The sequence below is a fragment of the Oncorhynchus masou genome, chromosome 25 (assembly GCF_036934945.1).
Source record: "Oncorhynchus masou masou isolate Uvic2021 chromosome 25, UVic_Omas_1.1, whole genome shotgun sequence".
Classification (NCBI taxonomy): Eukaryota; Metazoa; Chordata; class Actinopteri; order Salmoniformes; family Salmonidae; genus Oncorhynchus; species Oncorhynchus masou.
Window position 1 is genome coordinate 8,900,507 of NC_088236.1, and position 22,306 is coordinate 8,922,812.

General features: G+C 46.3%; 1 protein-coding gene across 2 annotated transcripts in view; it reads right to left on the reverse strand.

Annotated features, from left to right (window-relative positions):
• Nucleotides 1–5,113: 5,113 nt before the first annotated feature.
• The window catches only part of LOC135513740 (phospholipid-transporting ATPase ID-like), a 76,781-nt gene continuing 59,588 nt past the window's right edge, over nucleotides 5,114–22,306 (reverse strand). For both annotated transcript variants that reach the window (XM_064936632.1, XM_064936631.1), the window contains 9 exons: nucleotides 22,067–22,208; nucleotides 20,490–20,673; nucleotides 15,680–15,771; nucleotides 15,422–15,553; nucleotides 15,150–15,233; nucleotides 13,878–14,123; nucleotides 13,440–13,578; nucleotides 11,418–11,548; nucleotides 5,114–9,463 (listed from right to left, as the gene is read on the reverse strand). In XM_064936632.1, the coding sequence (XP_064792704.1) occupies nucleotides 9,137–9,463; nucleotides 11,418–11,548; nucleotides 13,440–13,578; nucleotides 13,878–14,123; nucleotides 15,150–15,233; nucleotides 15,422–15,553; nucleotides 15,680–15,771; nucleotides 20,490–20,673; nucleotides 22,067–22,208 (1,477 nt within the window). In that variant the 3' untranslated portion in view covers nucleotides 5,114–9,136. The remainder of the gene's footprint in view (nucleotides 9,464–11,417; nucleotides 11,549–13,439; nucleotides 13,579–13,877; nucleotides 14,124–15,149; nucleotides 15,234–15,421; nucleotides 15,554–15,679; nucleotides 15,772–20,489; nucleotides 20,674–22,066; nucleotides 22,209–22,306) is intronic.

The following is a 22,306-nucleotide window of genomic DNA, read 5'->3' on the forward strand; positions in this document are numbered from 1 at the left end:
CACTCTCCGCCATACGGGGGACACTGACGTTTTCCAATATGGCATCTACCACTCTCCACCATACGGGGGACACTGACGTTTTCCAATATGGCGTCTACCACTCTTCGCCATACGGGGGACACTGACGTTTTCCAATATGGCATCTACCACTCTCCGCCATACGGGGGACACTGACGTTTTCCAATATGGCATCTACCACTCTCCACCATACTGGGGACACTGACGTTTTCCAATATGGCATCTACCACTCTCCGTCATACGGGGGACACTGACGTTTTCCAATATGGCATCTACCACTCTCCTCCATACGGGGACACTGACGTTTTCCAATATGGCGTCTACCACTCTCCGTCATACGGGGGACACTGACGTTTTCCAATATGGCATCTACCACTCTCCTCCATACGGGGGACACTGACGTTTTCCAATATGGCATCTACCACTCTCCTCCATACGGGGACACTGACGTTTTCCAATATGGCATCTACCACTCTCCGCCATACGGGGGACACTGACGTTTTCCAATATGGCATCTACCACTCTCCGCCATACGGGGGACACTGACGTTTTCCAATATGGCATCTACCACTCTCCGCCATACGGGGGACACTGACGTTTTCCAATATGGCATCTACCACTCTCCGCCATACGGGGGACACTGATGTTTTCCAATATGGCATCTACCACTCTCCGTCATACGGGGGACACTGACGTTTTCCAATATGGCATCTACCACTCTCCGCCATACGGGGGACACTGACGTTTTCCAATATGGCATCTACCACTCTCCGTCATACGGGGGACACTGACGTTTTCCAATATGGCATCTACCACTCTCCGTCATACGGGGGACACTGACGTTTTCCAATATGGCATCTACCACTCTCCGTCATACGGGGGACACTGACGTTTTCCAATATGGCGTCTACCACTCTCCGCCATACGGGGGACACTGACGTTTTCCAATATGGCGTCTACCACTCTCCGTCATACGGTGGACACTGACGTTTTCCAATATGGCATCTACCACTCTCCTCCATACGGGGGACACTGACGTTTTCCAATATGGCATCTACCACTCTCCTCCATACGGGGGACACTGACGTTTTCCAATATGGCATCTACCACTCTCCGCCATACGGGGGACACTGACGTTTTCCAATATGGCATCTACCACTCTCCTCCATACGGGGGACACTGACGTTTTCCAATATGGCATCTACCACTCTCCTCCATACGGGGGACACTGACGTTTTCCAATATGGCATCTACCACTCTCCTCCATACTGGGACACTGACGTTTTCCAATATGGCATCTACCACTCTCCGTCATACGGGGGACACTGACGTTTTCCAATATGGCATCTACCACTCTCCTTCATACGGGGGACACTGACGTTTTCCAATATGGCATCTACCACTCTCCGCCATACGGGGGACACTGACGTTTTCCAATATGGCATCAACCACTCTCCGTCATACGGGGGACACTGACGTTTTCCAGATTGGCGGCTACCACCTTCAATGACTATAGTGAAAGTTTCATTCCAGGTAGGTGCGGCACCTATTTTGCATAGTTCCGGGGTCATTTTTCCTTTTCTACTCCTCAGCCTGGTCTTCGTGCCACTGCCTCAACACCGTTTTGCCACTCTCTGACTGACTGGCCAGGGCTGCCCTGCAGAGACCCCTCCCTGGTGAAGTCACCTCTCCCATCTCACCCGCCCTGCCCATCTTACCCAGACCTTCCATCCTGAATGTAGCTTGGTTGAGTTGGAGTTTCAATGTGACTTTAAAAATCGTAAAGGACTTGGGTTGATGCATCTGAACATTAGGAACATACTTACTCAACTGGATTACATCAAGATCTGGTCTGTAAAGACACATCTGGACATTCTGGTGTTGACTGGAACTTGGATCTCTGAGGACATTCTGGACTGATCTTAATATTGAGGGTTATCATGTGTTCAGAGCTGACAGACAGGGTAGAGGTGTTGGAGGGGCAATTTTTATTTACAATTATTTCTCTCTCTTTACTGAAATCCATTTTCCTTGACAATTATTTTTTGCTACTATCTTTAAGCCTTTGTGTTCGGGGAAAATGTATTCATAACTTTTATAGGGGTCTACCATCCTCCCTCTGCTAACCTGTGTGCACTCGAGGAGTTAACTACTTTGTCTTCTTTTTACTAAATCAGAAGTTATTATCCTGGATGACCTAAATAATGATTGGAAAATGAAGCCTTCAGACAATCTAACCCAGCTGGTGACTAAGTCTACATGGACTAACCCTAGAGATATTTCAAAGTCAACTCTAATTGATCTTATTTTAATAAATACATTAGTAATAATTAATAAAAACATGAGTGACATTTCCCAGCTGTTTGTGTTAGAGATGTGAGAATACAAAAATCTAAACCTTGTGTCATCACAAAGAGGAACTTTAAAAACTTTAAAAACAGTGAACAGGCTTTTATACATGACCTTTATTTTAGTGACCTTGACGGTATTTCAGCTATCCCTGAACCCGATTAGGCTTTGAGCCTCTTTTACACGCTCCCTTCAACAAATGAAGGTTTAAAGGTATATCGAATGCCTGGTACACTCCGGAATTATCAGAAGTCATTCATAAAAGAGATTATGCTTGGGACAAGGCCAGGAACACAGGCTTAGGCCAGGACTGGCAAGCTTTTAATAAGCAACTGAGGAAACAAATCAAAAAGGCAAAATCTTTTGTTTGTTTTTTGTTACATTTTACCTCCTTTTTCATGTTATCCAATTGGTAGTTACAGTCTTGTCCCATCGCTGCAACTCCCGTACGGACTCGGCAGAGGCGAAGGTCGAGAGCCATGCGTCCTACGAAACACGACCCTGTCAAGCCACACTGCTCGCCTCACCTGGCAGCCAGCCCCACCAATGTGTGGGAGGAAACACCATCCAAATGGAGACCGAAGTCAGGGTGCTTACACCCAGCCCGTCACAGGGAGTTGTTAGAGCGCGTTGGGGCAAGGAAATACCGGCAGGACGAAAAAACCCTCCCCTAACCCAGACAACACTGGGCCAATTGTACGCCACCTCATGGGTCTCCCGGTCGCGGCCCTCTGAACACAGCCTGAGATCAAACCCAGATCTGTAATGATCCCTCAAGCACTGCGATGCAGTGCCTTAGACCGCTGCGCCAATCGTGGGGCAGAAAGGCTAAATCTGATTATTATGTAATCACTCTTTCAGATTGTAATGGGAACCCGGCTAAATTCTGGAAACATTCAAATCCCTGAAGGGCTCTACTTCCTCCTCTCTGTCACAACAAATTAATTCAGACACTGGCCTCATAATGGGAAAAAAATTGCCTCATTGTTGCATTTAATCAACATTTTATTTCAGATGTCTATCTCTCTTTGAAATGACAACTAAGTCTATTTACAATGATATTGGCTGGATGCTGGTAGGAGAAACTTGCTGAATGATCAGAGAAATAAAAGCTTTTCTTTTAGGCTGTTTACAGAAAAATAACTGTATTCATTACTACATTTAGCTAACATTAGATAGTAAATCCAGAGATTATTACCTTTGTCTTGATTTGGCCGTCCTGTCTTGATCATCCTGTAGTTCTTTTTGATAGCCACATTAGCAGTTAATTTTTGTGGGGTAAATACGGGCGATAGAGAGATTTACATGGTTATCAGTACGTCACACCAGGGTAAGCCAACACGGCACACAGCCCTTTAAGTGTTTCTAAAATCCCCTATTGGAAAAATGAATGGTGGAAAAACGATTGGAACTAATTTCCCTGTTTGACCACTAGGTTTTATGGATATTATGACGAATCAATGAATTTATTGGATGTGTACGACAGCTCCTCGATGCTCAAGAAGTACGAACGCTCTGGCTTCTGCAGAGGCCACATCGCAGCAAATGCTGTAAGGTCACTTCTAAAATCGGATTTACCACGCAGACCCTAAGACGGAGCTCATTTTGGCCTCTGCAATGCTTCGGATGCTCCGCAATTGCATCACACTTTCCATACGGTGCCTTTACACCACATAGCCAGATCAAGCATACTGTCAATCAGCTATGATCAGATCAAAACTTCAAGGGTTCTGTGCTTTGATCAACGGATGCTGCTAAACTGTACATTGTCCCATCTCAAACTGTACACTGTCCCATCTCTCGTACTGTGTCAACCTGGTCACAAGCTAGTATAACAGCAATGAAACCATTTCAAAAGCTTTATTTTTAATACATTTGCAAACATTTAAAAATATGTATTGCCTCTTTGTCATTACGTGGTATTGTGTGTAGATTGATGAGGAAAAACATTGATTTAATCAATTTTAGAATAAGGCTTTAACGTAACAAAATGTGGAAAAAGTCAAGGGGTCTGAATACTTTCCCGAATGCACTGTGCATGCACAAAAATGTGTGCACTCACTGCTGTAAACATACAGATTGTGTCAGAAAAAGTTACTTTCAACTTTTCAATGTTATTTAGGTAGTCTACGCAAATGAGTATGGAAGCTGATCAATGTATACATGTGTTGACGTGATAGCTCAGTTGAAACGAACACAGCTGGTTTCCAAAACGAAGCAGGGTACATAGAGGTAGTCACCTGGAAGCTAGACTTGTCCTCACTGAAGTGTAGTACCCCTCGTATACCAGTAGGAGTCACTGTTCAGGCAAGAATCGTTGGACTGTGGCTTCACTTTTTATTTCAATATACCGCTTTATTTAGGTTGATGGCATTGCATTAAAACAATGATGTTTATTCAAATATACAATTTAACTATCAACATTGAAACCAGGTCAAATATGTCTAATCAATTATGAAATGAAACAATTTCAACCACCCAATATATATATATAGGATAACAAATGTTTTACATATCTACGTGCAATTTTTTACGCTAGTTCTAAATATAAAGTGATGATGATTATTAGATTAAGGAAACAACCTGTTAGTCAGGTTAAATCATAGTATTTAAATTACCCTAATTTCAATGGTTGAAATTAGATGAAAACAGTACTAGTTGGGGACATATTCCAAATCCACTCCAATATGTGTTTTATACGTAGATTCCACGTCACAATATGTTGACAAATGACATTGACACAATGTTGATTCAACCAGTGTATGCCCACTGGCGTAACACTTTACTATAGCACCAACATCAAGTACAGCCGCTCCACAGGCTAACAGCTAGCATGCCAACCATGTCTCTCTCCCATTGAGATATAGCTGCTCCACAGGCTAACGGCTAGCATGCTAACCATGATTCTATCTCATTCAGGATGAGGTGGTCCACAGGCTAACAGCTAGCATGCCAACCATGTCACTCTCCCATTGAGATATAGCCGCTCCACTGGCTAACGGCTAGCATGCTAACCATGATTCTATCTCATTCAGGATGAGGTGGTCCACAGGCTAACAGCTAGCATGCCAACCATGTCACTCTCCCATTGAGATATAGCTGCTCCACAGGCTAACGGATAGCATGCCAACCATGATACTACCTCATTCAGAATGAGGTGGTCCACAGGCTAACGGATAGCATGCTAACCATGATACTACCTCATTCAGAATGAGGTGGTCCACAGGCTAACGGATAGCATGCTAACCATGATACTACCTCATTCAGAATGAGGTGGTCCACAGGCTAACGGATAGCATGCTAACCATGATTCTATCTCATTCAGGATGAGGTGGTCCACAGGCTAACGGCTCGCGTGCTAACCATGATACTACCTCATTTAGAATGAGGTGGTCCACAGGCTAACGGATAGCATGCTAACCATGATACTACCTCATTCAGGATGAGGTGGTCACAGGCTAACGGATAGCATGCTAACCATGATACTACCTCATTCAGAATGAGGTGGTCCACAGGCTAACGGATAGCATGCTAACCATTTCACTATCCCATTGAGATATAGCTGCTCCACAGGCTAACGGATAGCATGCTAACCATGATACTACCTCATTCAGAATGAGGTGGTCCACAGGCTAACGGATAGCATGCTAACCATGATACTACCTCATTCAGGATGAGGTGGTCCACAGGCTAACGGATAGCATGCTAACCATGATTCTATCTCATTCAGAATGAGGTGGTCACAGGCTAACGGATAGCATGCTAACCATGATTCTATCTCATTCAGAATGAGGTGGTCACAGGCTAACGGATAGCATGCTAACCATGATACTACCTCATTCAGAATGAGGTGGTCCACAGGCTAACGGATAGCATGCTAACCATGATACTACCTCATTCAGAATGAGGTGGTCACAGGCTAACGGATAGCATGCTAACCATGATACTACCTCATTCAGAATGAGGTGGTCCACAGGCTAACGGATAGCATGCTAACCATGATACTACCTCATTCAGAATGAGGTGGTCCACAGGCTAACGGATAGCATGCTAACCATGATTCTATCTCATTCAGGATGAGGTGGTCCACAGGCTAACGGCTCGCGTGCTAACCATGATACTACCTCATTTAGAATGAGGTGGTCCACAGGCTAACGGATAGCATGCTAACCATGATACTACCTCATTCAGGATGAGGTGGTCACAGGCTAACGGATAGCATGCTAACCATGATACTACCTCATTCAGAATGAGGTGGTCCACAGGCTAACGGATAGCATGCTAACCATTTCACTATCCCATTGAGATATAGCTGCTCCACAGGCTAACGGATAGCATGCTAACCATGATACTACCTCATTCAGAATGAGGTGGTCCACAGGCTAACGGATAGCATGCTAACCATGATACTACCTCATTCAGGATGAGGTGGTCCACAGGCTAACGGATAGCATGCTAACCATGATACTACCTCATTCAGAATGAGGTGGTCACAGGCTAACGGATAGCATGCTAACCATTTCACTATCCCATTGAGATATAGCTGCTCCACAGGCTAACGGATAGCATGCTAACCATGATTCTATCTCATTCAGGATGAGGTGGTCCACAGGCTAACGGATAGCATGCTAACCATGATACTACCTCATTCAGAATGAGGTGGTCCACAGGCTAACGGATAGCATGCTAACCATGATACTACCTCATTCAGAATGAGGTGGTCCACAGGCTAACGGATAGCATGCTAACCATGATACTACCTCATTCAGAATGAAAACTTATTCAGCCCATGGATGAACAACACTGAACAGAAGATAGATCTTCTGTTTCCTATATAAAAAGCTAAATGTTTATATATATATATACAAAAAAATACATTCCATGGTTTAAAGGGCAAAATCACTTGTCCATACAATTAGGATTTTGCTGGTGATAGCCTCCATCTCAACTCCCACAATCTTCTTCTGTGGATTTTGTATGAAGGTTGGCAACCAACATTAAGGTGCATTACTGCCACCAACTGGATGGAGTGTGGACCAGAGACAGGAAAGGTATACATCCTACCAACTCCCTCCAAGATTAGTGTTGGAGTGTACAGTACATCTCTACACCTGTGTGATTGTAGACTGGTATTATCACAGTGGGAGAAGAGAGGGCTTGTTGCTGGTGAGGATAGAAGAAGGAATAAAGCCCACGACTCAGAGGTTTGGTCTGGTCTTTGGTTTAGTGCGTTCCTATGGCGTCACAGTACAAAGTCATACTGTATACTACTGTATACACTGCGTGGACAAAACATTAAGAACACCTGCTATTTCCATGACACAGACTGACCAGGTGAATCCAGGTGAAAGCTATGATCCCTTATTGACACTTGTTAAATCCACTTCAATCAGTGTAGATGAAAGGGAAGAGATAGGTTAAAGAAGGATTTTTAAGCCTTGAGACAATTGAGACGGATTGTGTATGTCTGTTCTTCAAAGGGTGATTGGGCAAGACAACATATTTAAGTGCCTTTGAACAGGGTATGGTAGTATGTGCCAGGTGCATATGTTTGTGTCAAGAAATGCAACGCTGCTGGGTTTTTCATGCTCAACATTTTCCCATGTGTATCAAGAATGGTCCACCAACCAAAGGACATCCAGCCAATTTGACACAACTGTGGGAAGCAATGGAGTCAACATGGACCAGCATTCTTGTGGAATGCTTTCGATTCCTTGTAGAGCCCATACTCTGACTAATTGAGGCTGTTCTGAAAGGGCAAAAGCTGTGGGGGGGGGGGGGGATATGACTCAATATTTTTAAGGTGTTCTTAATGTTTAATGTCTTAATGTTCCTATGGTGTCACAGCACTGAGTACAGAGTCATACGATCCTATGGTGTCACAGCACTGAGTACGGAGTCATACGATCCTATGGTGTCACAGCACTGAGGACAGAGTCATATGATCCTATGGTGTCACAGCACTGAGTACAGAGTCATACGATCCTATGGTGTCACAGCACTGAGTACAGAGTCATACGATCCTATGGTGTCACAGCACTGAGGACAGAGTCACAGTGTAGTATACGATCCTATGGGGTCACAGCACTGAGTCAAACTGTAGTATAGTGTAATAGTTTATCCTCAGTTGACAGACAATATAGCATACAGTTGACCTGTAGAGGTATGTTTCCCCATGACAACAGTCCTGATGGAACACAAGGCCATTGATTGGAACAGGAGAGGTTTGTTTCCCCATGACAACAGTCCTGATGGAACACAAGGCCATTGATTGGAACAGGAGAGGTTTGTTTCCCCATGACAACAGTCCTGATGGAACACAAGGCCATTGATTGGAACAGGAGAGGTTTGTTTCCCCATGACAACAGTCCTGATGGAACACAAGGCCATTGATTGGAACAGGAGAGGTTTGTTTCCCCATGACAACAGTCCTGATGGAACACAAGGCCAATGATTGGAACAGGAGAGGCAATGAAGCGGGGGGGGAGAGTGTGACCAATCAGATACGAGGGGCTGTCTTTGGAACGCGTCGACAAGTCAGTCGTCATAGAGATTTGTGTGTGTACAGTTACAGTATGTGTCAATGTTTAGGATATATATTTTTTACATATCACACCCACTGATTTGGTCCTCTGTAAACAACAACTCCTCCACATCCTCTTCCTCTTTTCCCTCAGAAGGAGGGGTCTCGCACTGTGCAGTTCTTCAGAAGGCGGGGTCTCGCACTGTGCAGTTCTTCAGAAGGCGGGGTCTCGCACTGTGCAGTACTTCAGAAGGCGGAGTCTCGCACCATCCGGTACATCTGTAGTGATGTCACCTCCACCTCCTGTGGTCTGGAGTTCAGAGCGTTCCCAGTGGGGCTGTATCCTGCCGAGCGGCCCATGGGGCTGAACCCCGTGGTGCGCCCCAGAGGGGTGAAAGCGGTGGAGCGCGTGATGGCGGGACGGCGCAGGAAATGGTTGGACGTCACCAGGTCCCCGTAGCCATGTGCGTGCGAGAAGGCGTATCCGGAGCGGCGGGAGCTGGTACGCCGCATCCTGGCTCGTCGTGCTGGGAGAGGGGGCGTGGCCTTGGCCTGTCTCACCTTGAACATCACCTGGTAGGGAGGGGAGTAGGACAGGGGGGCAGAGTTTAAGATTAGAAAGTATTGTAGGTCAGTAATGATTGTTTTTTCTATTAAAAATAAGGCAAAGTAAAAATAATAAGGAATACAGGCGAACAAAAACAACAATACCAGGGAATACAACCCTTAAAAAGGTCCCCAAATGTCTTTCTGATTCCCATGTAAAATACCCTTTTGAGTGACTAAAATATCCCCCTAATATTTGTTTGGGATAGAAATGCTAAATACTAAGAAGTTTGAAAAAGACAGGACAAGTGGGCGGGGAGTTTACGTTCATGCAGTGAGCAGTGTTGCAGTAAAAAACAAACATCTCAAGCAAAATGTGGTGATACACAAAAGCAACTCAAACAACATTGAAATCGCAATGGGGTGGCAGGGTAGCCTAGTGGTTAGAGGGTTGGACTAGCAGCCGAAATTGGGCAATTGGTTGCAAGTTCAAATCCCCGAGCTGACAAGGTACAAATCTGTCGTTCTGCCCCTGAACAGGCAGTTAACCCCACTGTTCCTAGGCCGTCATTGAAAATAAGAGTTTGTTCTTAACTGACTTGCCTAGTTAAATAAAGGTTAAATTTAAAAAATAAACCAAGTACAGAGCCCTGGGGGACACCAGTAGTGGGACATTAAAGAGGACCTAGTACAGGGCCATAGGGGACACCAGTAGTGAGACATTAAAGAGGACCTAGTACAGAGCCCTGGAGGACACCAGTAGTGAGACATTAAACTCTAAAATAAATAAATGATGACATGTTTTATGTGTCTCTTGTGATGCGATTCACAGCAGCACTGACGGATGTGTTGACTTGAATGACCTGTACCCCTCTTTCGTTCCATGCCAGTAACTAGCGAACACCAAACACAGATGAAGACCTAGCTAGCCTGTAACTAGCTAACACCAGACACAGGTGAAGCCCTAGTTAGCCAGTAACTAGCGAACACCAAACACAGATGAAGACCTAGCTAGGCAGTAACTAGCTAACATCAGACAAAGGTGAAGACCTAGCTAGCCAGTAACTAGCTAACACCAGACACAGATGAAGACCTAGCTAGCCAGTAACTAGCTAACACCAGACACAGGTGAAGCCCTAGCTAACCAGTAACTAGCTAACACCAGACACAGGTGAAGACCTAGCTAGCCAGTAACTAGCGAACACCAAACACAGATGAAGACCTAGCTAGCCAGTAACTAGCTAACACCAGACACAGGTGAAGCCCTAGCTAGCCAGTAACTAGCTAACACCAGACACAGATGAAGACCTAGCTAGCCAGTAACTAGCAAACACCAGACACAAATGAAGACCTAGCTAGCCAGTAACTAGCTAACACCAGACACAGGTGAAGACCTAGCTAGCCAGTAACTAGCTAACACCAGACACAGATGAAGACCTAGCTAGCCAGTAACTAGCGAACACCAGACAGAGATGAAGACCTAGCTAGGCAGTAACTAGCTAACACCAGACACAGATGAAAGGGGAAACATATACAGCAACTTTTTTTTTTGCCATGGATGAATAGGGTCAACTTTTAATGATATTGGCTGACACCCTAACAGTCAAATGTTGGTACCAGTAGAGTAGCTATCCAGCTATGTAAACCACGCCTCTCTGCAAACATACCTTCTCCGGTGTTGGTTACAAGGTGGTACTTATTTAAATGAGGTAAGAGAATATCATGTTACCATTGGTGTATTCAAATTAAAGAGTTAGGGTGATGTCACCCTATCCCGTGAATCCAAGTGTTTGACACAGGGGAGGGGACCAGTAACTTTATGATCGAACTTTATCAGTTTAGAAGCAACCGTAATTTTTCATAATTTAATCTGCTTTCATCAACATATTTTGACTTTTAATAAATGTAGTAATCCCCAAAACCAGAGTCTGATTGGTCAGTGGTTCCTAGAAAACAGCATGTGGTTGGTCAGTGTTCCCACCTTGTCGTTGATGGTGGGGCGGAGCTGTATCAACAGGAAGCGGTAGGCAACCACAGGAAGTACACAGAGGATGGAGGTAAGCAGGATGGTCAGCCACACGTTGGGCTGGTTCAGGGAGTTCCTGGCTGTGCCTGATGCAGGGGAGACACACACCTTTAACATGAATGTAAACCACACTGCTTACTCATATCTTTCTCCTTCAGCTCTATGGGCTAGGAGGTAGGAGATAGGGGCTAGGAGGTAGGAGATAGGGGCTAGGAGGTAGGGGCTTAGGAGCTAGAATTGGTCTCGGGTCAAGATAGTGTTTCATGACGAGTAGTGTTGTGTAGTGTTGTGTACAATGACTTATATTTTTTTCTGTCATTGTAAGTAAGAATTTGCTCTTAACTGCCGTGCCTAGTTAAATACAGGTTAAATGTAAAAAAAAAATGTGTAGGGTTGTAGTGTTATGTAGGGTTGTAGAGTAGTGTAGTAGTGTAGGGTAGGGTTGTAGTGTAGTGTAGTAGGGTAGGGTTGTGTAGTGTTGTAGAGTAGTGTAGTAGTGTAGGGTAGGGTTGTAGTGTAGTGTAGTAGGGTAGGGTTGTGTAGTGTTGTGTAGGGTTGTAGAGTAGTGTAGTAGTGTAGGGTTGTAGTGTAGTGTAGTAGGGTAGGGTTGTGTAGTGTTGTGTAGGGTTGTAGAGTAGTGTAGTAGTGTAGGGTAGGGTTGTAGTGTAGTGTAGTAGGGTTGTAGTGTAGTGTAGTAGGGTAGGGTTGTGTAGTGTAGTAGGGTAGGGTTGTGTAGTGTAGTGTGGTTGTGTAGGGTTGTAGTGTAGCGTAGTAGGGTTGTAGTGTAGTGTAGTAGGGTAAGGTTGTGTAGTGTAGTAGGGTTGTGTAGTGTAGTGTGGTTGTGTAGGGTTGAAGTGTAGTGTAGTAGGGTTGTGTAGTGTAGTGTAGTAGGGTAGGGTTGTGTAGTGTAGTGTGGTTGTGTAGGGTTGTAGCGTAGTAGGGTAGGGTTGTGTAGTGTAGTAGGGTAGGGTTGTGTAGTGTAGTGTGGTTGTGTAGTGTTGTAGTGTAGTGTAGTAGGGTAGGGTTGTGTAGTGTAGTAGGGTAGGGTTGTGTAGTGTACCGTGGTTGTGTAGGGTTGTAGTGTAGTAGGGTTGTGTAGTGTAGTGTAGTAGGGTAGGGTTGTGTAGTGTAGTGTGGTTGTGTAGGGTTGTGTAGTGTGGTTTTGTAGGGTTGTAGTGTAGTGTGGTTGTGTAGGGTTGTAGTGTAGTGTGGTTGTGTAGGGTTGTAGTGTAGTGTAGTATAGTAGGGTTGTGTAGTGTAGTGTGGTTGTGGTTGTGTAGGGTTGTAGTGTAGTGTAGTAGGGTAGGGTTGTGTAGTGGTGTGTAGGGTAGTGTAGTAGGGTAGGATTGTGTAGTGTAGTGTGGTTGTGTAGGGTTGTAGTGTAGCGTAGTAGGGTAGGGTTGTGTAGTGTTGTGTAGTGTAGTGTAGTAGGGTTGTGTAGTGTAGTGTGGTTGTGTAGGGTTGTAGTGTAGCGTAGTGTAGTAGGGTTGTGTAGTGTAGTGTTGTGTAGTGTAGTAGGGTTGTGTAGTGTGGTTGTGTAGGGTAGGGTTGTGTAGTGTTATGTAGTGTAGTGTAGTAGGGTAGGGTTGTGTAGTGTTGTGTAGTGTAGTGTAGTAGGGTTGTGTAGTGTAGTGTAGTAGGGTAGTGTAGTGTGGTAGGGTAGGGTTGTAGAGTAGTGTAGTAGGGTAGGGTTGTAGAGTATTGTAGTAGGGTAGGGTTGTAGTGTAGTGTAGTGTAGTAGGGTTGTGTAGTGTAGTAGGGTAGTGTAGTGTGGTTGTGTAGGGTTGTAGTGTAGCATAGTAGGGTAGGGTTGTGTAGTGTAGTAGGGTAGGGTTGTGTAGTGTGGTTGTGTAGGGTTGTAGTGTAGCGTAGTAGGGTTGTGTAGTGTAGTGTAGTGTAGTGTAGTGTAGTGTAGTGTAGTGTAGTGTGGTTGTGTAGGGTTGTAGTGTAGTGTGGTGTAGAGTTGTGATGGCTCACCGATGAAGGGGAAGGATGCAGGGAAGGTGATATGCGTGCCATTACTGTACATGCTGAAGGTGACAACAAAGTACATGGCCAAACTCCCCCACACAAAGAACTGGTTGACCGCTGTCCAGTAGGACATGTCCAGACACAGCTACAGGGAGAGGGGGGGGGGGGTTAGGACCGTCCTCTTGCAAGATACAGGAAATAGACACATGAGAATATATAACTGGCGAATAAACAACTGAGGCGGACAAACAACTGTCCATGGACAGACCAGGTACAGGCAGTTTACATAAATGAACTCACACAGTCGTCCGGAACAGCTGATGCTCTCAAGGTTGCTTGCCTCGAAGCGAGCATAGAAGTAATTTAGCTCATCTGGTATAGACTGTACACTCAGAGATTCTACCTTGATGTATGTTTCCAGTCGTTGACTGTGATGTACTGTACCTGCATACAGACGGTGATGACCAGACAGGTCTGGGCCAGCAGGGCGAAGGACTGGTAGTCAGCAATGTCTCGCCCGTCGTCTCGGACCGTGTCGTACATGGCAGCGTAGGGGATGAAGAACAGCACTACTGAGCTGTAGACACTGTGGAGGGCACACTTAAAGAAGGCTGTCTTACTGAAGTACTGATTCAACTGGCCTGGAACGTACAGATTGGGGTGCTGGAAACTCCACATGTCATTCACATCCTGGACACCAGAGGGAGACAGAGATAGATACATTGGTAATGCTGTGTTCTCTTACCTGGTTAAACAGACTCATGCCTAGTCAAATCGAATTTTATTAGTCTTATGCGCCGAATACAACAGGTGTAGACACTGTAGACCTTACAGTGAAATGCTTACTTACGAGCCCTTAACCGACAGTGCAGTTTAAAAAAAATACGGATAAGAATAAGAGATAAAAGTAACAAGTAATTAAAAAGGAGCAGAAAAAAATAATATATACAGGGGGGAGCCGGTACAGAGTCAATGTGGAGGCTATATACAGGGTATTACGGTACAGAGTCAATGTGGAGGCTATATACAGGGTACTACGGTACAGAGTCAATGTGAAGGCTATATACAAGGTATTACAGTACAGAGTCAATGTGAAGGCTATATACAGGGTATTACGGTACAGAGTCAATGTGGAGGCTATATACAGGGTATTACGGTACAGAGTCAATGTGAAGGCTATATACAGGGTATTACAGTACAGAGTCAATGTGAAGGCTATATACAGGGTATTACGGTACAGAGTCAATGTGAAGGCTATATACAAGGGGTACCGGTACAGAGTCAATGTGGAGGCTATATGCAGGGGATACAGGTACAGAGTCAATGTGGAGGCTATATGCAGGGGATACAGGTACAGAGTCAATGTGGAGGCTTTGTACAGGGGGTCCTGGTACAGAGTCAATGTGGAGGCTATATACAGGGGGTACCGGTACAGAGTCAATGTGGAGGCTATATACAGGGGGTACTGGTACACAGTCAATGTGGGGGGGCACCGGTTAGTTGAGGTAGCATGTACCTCAACTAACCGGTGTAGGTAGAGTTAATATAGGTAATGTTGTGTTCTTTTACCTGGTCAAACAGACTCATGCCCAGTACAGGAAGTGCTGTGTTCTCTTACCTGGTCAAACAGACTCATGCCCAGTACAGGAAGTGCTGTGTTCTCTTACCTGGTCAAACAGACTCATGCCCAGTACAGGAAGTGCTGTGTTCTCTTACCTGGTCAAACAGACTCATGCCCAGTACAGGAAGTGCTGTGTAGACCAGGTTATACAGAGTGATGAACCATTCATCATAGACCGTCTGGAAGACATGAGACATGTTTTGAAACACTGAATAGTTCTTAAGGAAATATGTGTATACTGCACAATAAATAGGTATAGACTGTACAGTCAATATGTATATACTGCAGGAGTTGAATTGGGTGAAGGTTTGGATAGAATTACAGAAATCAAAACCATGAGGGTCTCTCTCTCCCCTCTCCCTCTTACCTGTGCTGAGAAGCCACAGAAGAAGGCGTACCAGAAGTGAACGAAGGTAAAGGTGAAGTTCTTGTAGAAGAAGTAGCGCAGGAATTTACACATCCTCAGGTAGGACCAGCGGCCGTGGACCAGGAGGAGGCGCTGTAGAGAACATTTTAAATGGCTCCACACTTTACAGTAAAACATCTCAATTCAAACAATAAATAACAAATAATAAAAATGATGAATAAAATAAGGTAAAAGCTCCCTGGTGTGTGGCGCTCTTACCTCGAGGAAGCGGAACTGAGCGAAGGAATAGTCTGAGGACAGAACCGCCTGCATCCCTTCCTGGCCGCTTATACCTACACCTATATGAGCAGCTGGAGAGAGAGAGGGGGGGAAGAGAGAGGAGGGGGAGAGAGAGGAGGAGGAGTAGAGGGGGAGAGAGAGGAGGAGGAGGAGTGGAGTGGGAGAGAGAGGAGGAGGAGTGGAGGGGGAGGAGGGAGAGAGAGAGGGGGAGGAGGGAGAGAGAGAGAGAGAGGGAGGCAGAGAGAGAGGGGAGGGAGGCAGAGAGAGAGGGGAGGGAGGAGAGCAGGAGAGAGGGGAGGGAGGAGAGCAGGAGAGAGGGGAGGGAGGAGAGCAGGAGAGAGGGGAGGGAGGAGAGCAGGAGGGAGAGAGAGAGGAGGATCAGTGGAGGGGGAGAGAGAGAGAGGGAGGCAGAGAGAGAGGGGAGGGAGGCAGAGAGAGAGGGAGGGAGGCAGAGAGAGAGGGGAGGGAGGCAGAGAGAGAGGGGAGGGAGGCAGAGAGAGAGGGGAGGGTGGCAGAAAGAGAGGGGAGGGAGGAGAGCAGGAGAGAGGGGAGGGAGGAGAGCAGGAGAGAGGGGAGGGAGGAGAGCAGGAGGGAGAGAGAGAAAGGGATAGAGGTGGAAGAGAAAAGGTCAGAGTCAGCTATGTCTTAAGTATTGAAATAGGGTGCCGTTTGGGACTCTTCCGGGGTCCAAACAGAACATGAAACATGACGTAATATAGAGCATTAATAGACAAGAACAGCTCAAGGACAAAAAAATATATACAAAAATCAATGCATATACACAAACTATCTAGTTCAAATAGGGGAGAGGGGTTGCTTTATCCGTTTTCGGAAACCAGGTTTGCCTTTTATTTTAGCAATATGAGATGGAACAGCGTTCCATGCAATATTTGCTCTATATAATACTGTACACTTTCGAAAATTTGTTCTGAATTTTCGGACTGCGAAAAGACCCCTGGTGTCAGAGCTGTGTGTAAATTGACTATGCAAACCATTTGGAATTTTCAACGCATTAATGTTTCTTAAAAAAAAACAAGAAGTGATGCAGTCAATCTCCCCTCAAGAGAGACTGCCATGCATAGTATTGATATCAGCCTTCTGATTACAATGAAGAACAAGACGTGCCGCTCTGTTCTGGGCCTGCTGCAGCTTAACTAGGTCTTTCCTTGCAGCACTGGACCCACGACTGGCTAATAATCAAGATAAGATAAACCTAGAACCTGCAGAACTTGCTTTGTGGAGTGTGGTGTCAAAAAAAGCATCTCTTTCTTATGGACACCTCTCTCCCCATCTCTTTATGACGGACACCTCTCTCCCCAACTCTTTATGACGGACACCTCTCTCCCCAACTCTTTATGACGGACAGATCTCTCCCCATCTCTTTATGACGGACAGATCTCTCCCCATCTCTTTATGACGGACAGATCTCTCCCCATTTTTTTATGACTGACAGATCTCTCCCCATCTCTTTATGACGGACAGATCTCTCCCCATCTCTTTATGACGGACAGATCTCTCCCCATCTCTTTGTGACGGACAGATCTCTCCCCATCTCTTTGACGGACACCTCTCTCCATCTCTTTATGACGGACAGATCTCTCCCCATCTCTTTATGACGGACAGATCTCTCCCCATCTCTTTATGACGGACAGATCTCTCCCCATCTCTTTATGACGGACACCTCTCTCCCCATCTCTTTATGACGGACAGATCTCTCCCCATCTCTTTATGACGGACACCTCTCCCCATCTCTTTATGACGGACACCTCTCTCCCCATCTCTTTATGACGCACACCTCTCTCCCCATCTCTTTATGACGGACACCTCTCTCCCCATCTATTTATGACGGACAGATCTCTCCCCATCTCTTTATGACGGACAGATCTCTCCCCATCTCTTTATGACGGACAGATCTCTCCCCATCTCTTTGTGACGGACAGATCTCTCCCCATCTCTTTATGACGGACAGATCTCTCCCCATCTCTTTATGACCACCTCTCCCCATCTCTTTATGACGGACACCTCTCCCCCATCTCTTTATGACGGACACCTCTCCCCATCTCTTTATGACGGACACCTCTCTCCCCATCTCTTTATGACGGACACCTCTCTCCCCATCTCTTTATGACGGACACCTCTCTCCCCATCTCTTTATGACGGACAGATCTCTCCCCATCTCTTTATGACGGACAGATCTCTCCCCATCTCTTTATGACGGACAGATCTCTCCCCATCTCTTTGTGACGGACAGATCTCTCCCCATCTCTTTATGACGGACAGATCTCTCCCCATCTCTTTATGACGGACACCTCTCCCCATCTCTTTATGACGGACACCTCTCTCCCCATCTCTTTATGACGGACACCTCTCTCCCCATCTCTTTATGACGGACACCTCTCTCCCCATCTCTTTATGACGGACACCTCTCTCCCCATCTGTCATGTCTTATTATGTCTGTTCCTGTCCTTTCTCTTCACTCTGTCTCTCTCTGCTGGTCTTATTAGGTTACCTTCTCTTTCTCTCCTTCTCCAGCTGTTCCTCATCTCCTCTAACTAGCTCATTCACCATTCCCCACCTGTTCCCTTTTTTCCCTCTGATTAGGTCTCTATTTCTCTCTCTGTTCCTGCTACTTTCGGTGTCAGATTCTCGTTTGTGTTTCTCATGCCAGAAGCAAGCTATCGTCTCGTTTGCTTCCACATAGTCCTATCCTGTCTGAGTCTGCCTGGCAGGTGCATCCTGCACTCTACTAACTATCTTTTGTTCCATTGACAACGTCGGAAGAGGATCTATGCCATTCCTGTTTTTTCATTAAAGAACTCTGTTTCTGTTAAAACCGCTTTTGGGTCTTCACTCAAGTACATAACACCATCTCTTTATGACGGACACCTCTCTCCCCATCTCTTTATGACGGACACCTCTCTCCCCATCTCTTTATGACGGACACCTCTCTCCCCATCTCTTTATGACGGACACCTCTCTCCCCATCTCTTTATGACGGACAGATCTCTCCCCATCTCTTTATGACGGACAGATCTCTCCCCATCTCTTTGTGACGGACAGATCTCTCCCCATCTCTTTGTGATGGACAGATCTCTCCCCATCTCTTTGACGGACACCTCTCTCCATCTCTTTATGACGGACAGATCTCTCCCCATCTCTTTATGACGGACACCTCTCTCCCCATCTCTTTATGACGGACAGATCTCTCCCCATCTCTTTATGACGGACAGATCTCTCCCCATCTCTTTGTGACGGACAGATCTCTCCCCATCTCTTTGTGATGGACAGATCTCTCCCCATCTCTTTGACGGACACCTCTCTCCATCTCTTTATGACGGACAGATCTCTCCCCATCTCTTTATGACGGACAGATCTCTCCCCATCTCTTTATGACGGACACCTCTCTCCCCATCTCTTTATGACGGACACCTCTCTCCCCATCTCTTTATGACGGACACCTCTCTCCCCATCTCTTTATGACGGACACCTCTCTCCCCATCTCTTTATTATGGACACCTCTCTCCCCATCTCTTTATTATGGACACCTCTCTCCCCATCTCTTTATGACGGACAGATCTCTCCCCATCTCTTTATGACGGACAGATCTCTCCCCATCTCTTTATGACGGACAGATCTCTCCCCATCTCTTTGTGACGGACAGATCTCTCCCCATCTCTTTGACGGACACCTCTCTCCATCTCTTTATGACGGACAGATCTCTCCCCATCTCTTTATGACGGACAGATCTCTCCCCATCTCTTTATGACGGACACCTCTCCCCATCTCTTTATGACGGACACCTCTCTCCCCATCTCTTTATGACGGACACCTCTCTCCCCATCTCTTTATGACGGACACCTCTCTCCCCATCTCTTTATGACGGACACCTCTCTCCCCATCTCTTTATGACGGACACCTCTCTCCCCATCTCTTTATGACGGACACCTCTCTCCCCATCTCTTTATGACGGACAGATCTCTCCCCATCTCTTTATGACGGACAGATCTCTCCCCATCTCTTTATGACGGACAGATCTCTCCCCATCTCTTTATGACGGACAGATCTCTCCCCATCTCTTTATGACGGACAGATCTCTCCCCATCTCTTTATTACGGACAGACCTCTCCCCATCCCTTTATTATGGACAGATCTCTCCCCATCTCTTTATTACGGACAGACCTCTCCCCATCTTTACAACCATTAAATCTATATGTTTTGACCATGACAGTTTACAATCTAAGGTAACACCAAGGAATTTAGTCTCCTCAATGTGTTCAACAGCCACACCATTCATTAGTAGATTCAGCTGAGGTCTAGAACTTAGGGAATGATTTGTACCATATACAATGCTCTTAGTTTTAGAGATGTTCAGGACCAGTTTATTACTGGCCACCCATTCCAAAACAGACTGCAACTCTTTGTGAAGGGTTTTAGTGACTTCATTAGCTGTGGTTGCTGATGTGTATATGGTTGAATCATCAGCATGCATGGACACACATGCTTTGTTTAATGCCAGTGGCAGGTGATTTGTAGAGGGCCTAGAGAGCTGCCTTGCGGTACACCACACTTTACTTGACATTAGAGAAGTTTCCCTTAAAGAAAGCTTTTTGAGTTCTATTAGATAGATAGCTCTGAATCCACAATATGGCAGATGTTTAAAAGCTAAAACACATATGTTTACTCAACAACAGGTTATGGTCAATAATGTCAAAGGTTGCACTGAAATCTAACAGTACCGCTCCACAATCTTCTTTTTATAACATTATTTTAATTATACATTTCTTTGTACCTTTAATCATGCTGACGTCATTGGCCCCGTCTCCTATGGCCAGAGTGACAGCCTGTTTGTATTTCTTGACCAGCTCAACCACCTGGGCTTTCTGTAGGGGTGTCACTCTACAGCAGATCACTGTCTTACACAGACAGGCTGTACGCAGGAACAACAGCTCCATGCTATGCTCCAGGGCATAGGCCTGATGGGAGGCAGAGAGAGGAGGTTAGATGGTAGGCCTGATGGGAGGCAGAGAGAGGAGGCTAGATGGTAGGCCTGATGGGAGGGAGAGAAAGGAGGTTAGATGGTAGGCCTGATGGGAGGCAGAGAGAGGAGGCTAGATGGTAGGCCTGATGGGAGGCAGAGAGAGGAGGCTAGATGGTAGGCCTGATGGGAGGCAGAGAGAGGAGGTTAGATGGTAGGCCTGATGGGAGGCAGAGAGAGGAGGCTAGATGGTAGGCCTGATGGGAGGGAGAGAGAGGAGGTTAGATGGTAGGCCTGATGGGAGGGAGAGAGGAGGTTAGATGGTAGGCCTGATGGGAGGGAGAGAGAGGAGGTTAGATGGTAGGCCTGATGGGAGGGAGAGAGAGGAGGTTAGATGGTAGGCCTGATGGGAGGGAGAGAGAGGGAGGTTAGATGGTAGGCCTGATGGGAGGGGAGAGAGAGGAGCTTAGATGGTAGGCCTGATGGGAGGGAGAGAGAGGAGGTTAGATGGTAGGCCTGATGGGAGGGAGAGAGAGGAGGTTAGATGGTAGGCCTGATGGGAGGGAGAGAGAGGAGGTTAGATGGTAGGCCTGATGGGGAGAGAGAGGAGCTTAGAGGGTAGGCCTGATGGGGAGAGAGAGGAGGTTAGATGGTAGGCCTGATGGGGGGAGAGAGAGGAGGTTAGATGGTAGGCCTGATGGGAGGGAGAGAGAGGAGGTTAGATGGTAGGCCTGATGGGAGGGAGAGAGAGGAGGTTAGATGGTAGGCCTGATGGGGAGAGAGAGGAGGTTAGATGGTAGGCCTGATGGGGAGAGAGAGGAGGTTAGAGGGTAGGCCTGATGGGAGGCAGAGAGAGGAGGCTAGATGGTAGGCCTGATGGGAGGGAGAGAGAGGAGGTTAGATGGTAGGCCTGATGGGAGGGAGAGAGAGGAGGTTAGAGGGTAGGCGTGATGGGGAGAGAGAGAAGGTTTGAGGGTAGGCCTGACGGGGAGAGAGAGGAGGTTTGAGGGTAGGCCTGACTATAATAAAATAGAATAGTAAAGGAGGAAGGAAAGCCAGTGGTCTGGGACCTTGATTGAGAAAAACTGTCCTAAATAAAGTTACACATTTTGTGGATTAGTTGAAGCACCAGAAAGTACCCACTGTCCCAGTAAATACCAGGAGGCACAGAACCGTACAGAGGTGTCCCAGTAAATACCAGGAGGCACAGAACCGTACAGAGGTGTCCCAGTAAATACCAGGAGAAACAGAACCGTACAGAGGTGTCCCAGTAAATACTAGGAGAAACAGTACTGTAAAACCATGTCTTAGTAAATACCAGGAGGAACAGAACCGTACAGAGGTGTCCCAGTAAATACTAGGAGAAACAGTACTGTGTCTTTGTGTCTCACCAGACTGTGTCCGTTGATGACCAGGCCGTACTCCCCGTTCACCTCCTCGTCCCTGACCACCTTCGGCTTGTTACCCAGTGTCCTCTCTGGCATGAAGATGTCCTCCTCCTCTGCACCTGGTTTCATGGTGCTCAATACATTCCTGGTTCAACACCAAAACAATTCCTGTCATCTCGTACTATTCCATCATGTCTACGTTATCAACATGTGTTGGGCGATTCTGGTTATAGAGAGCTACAT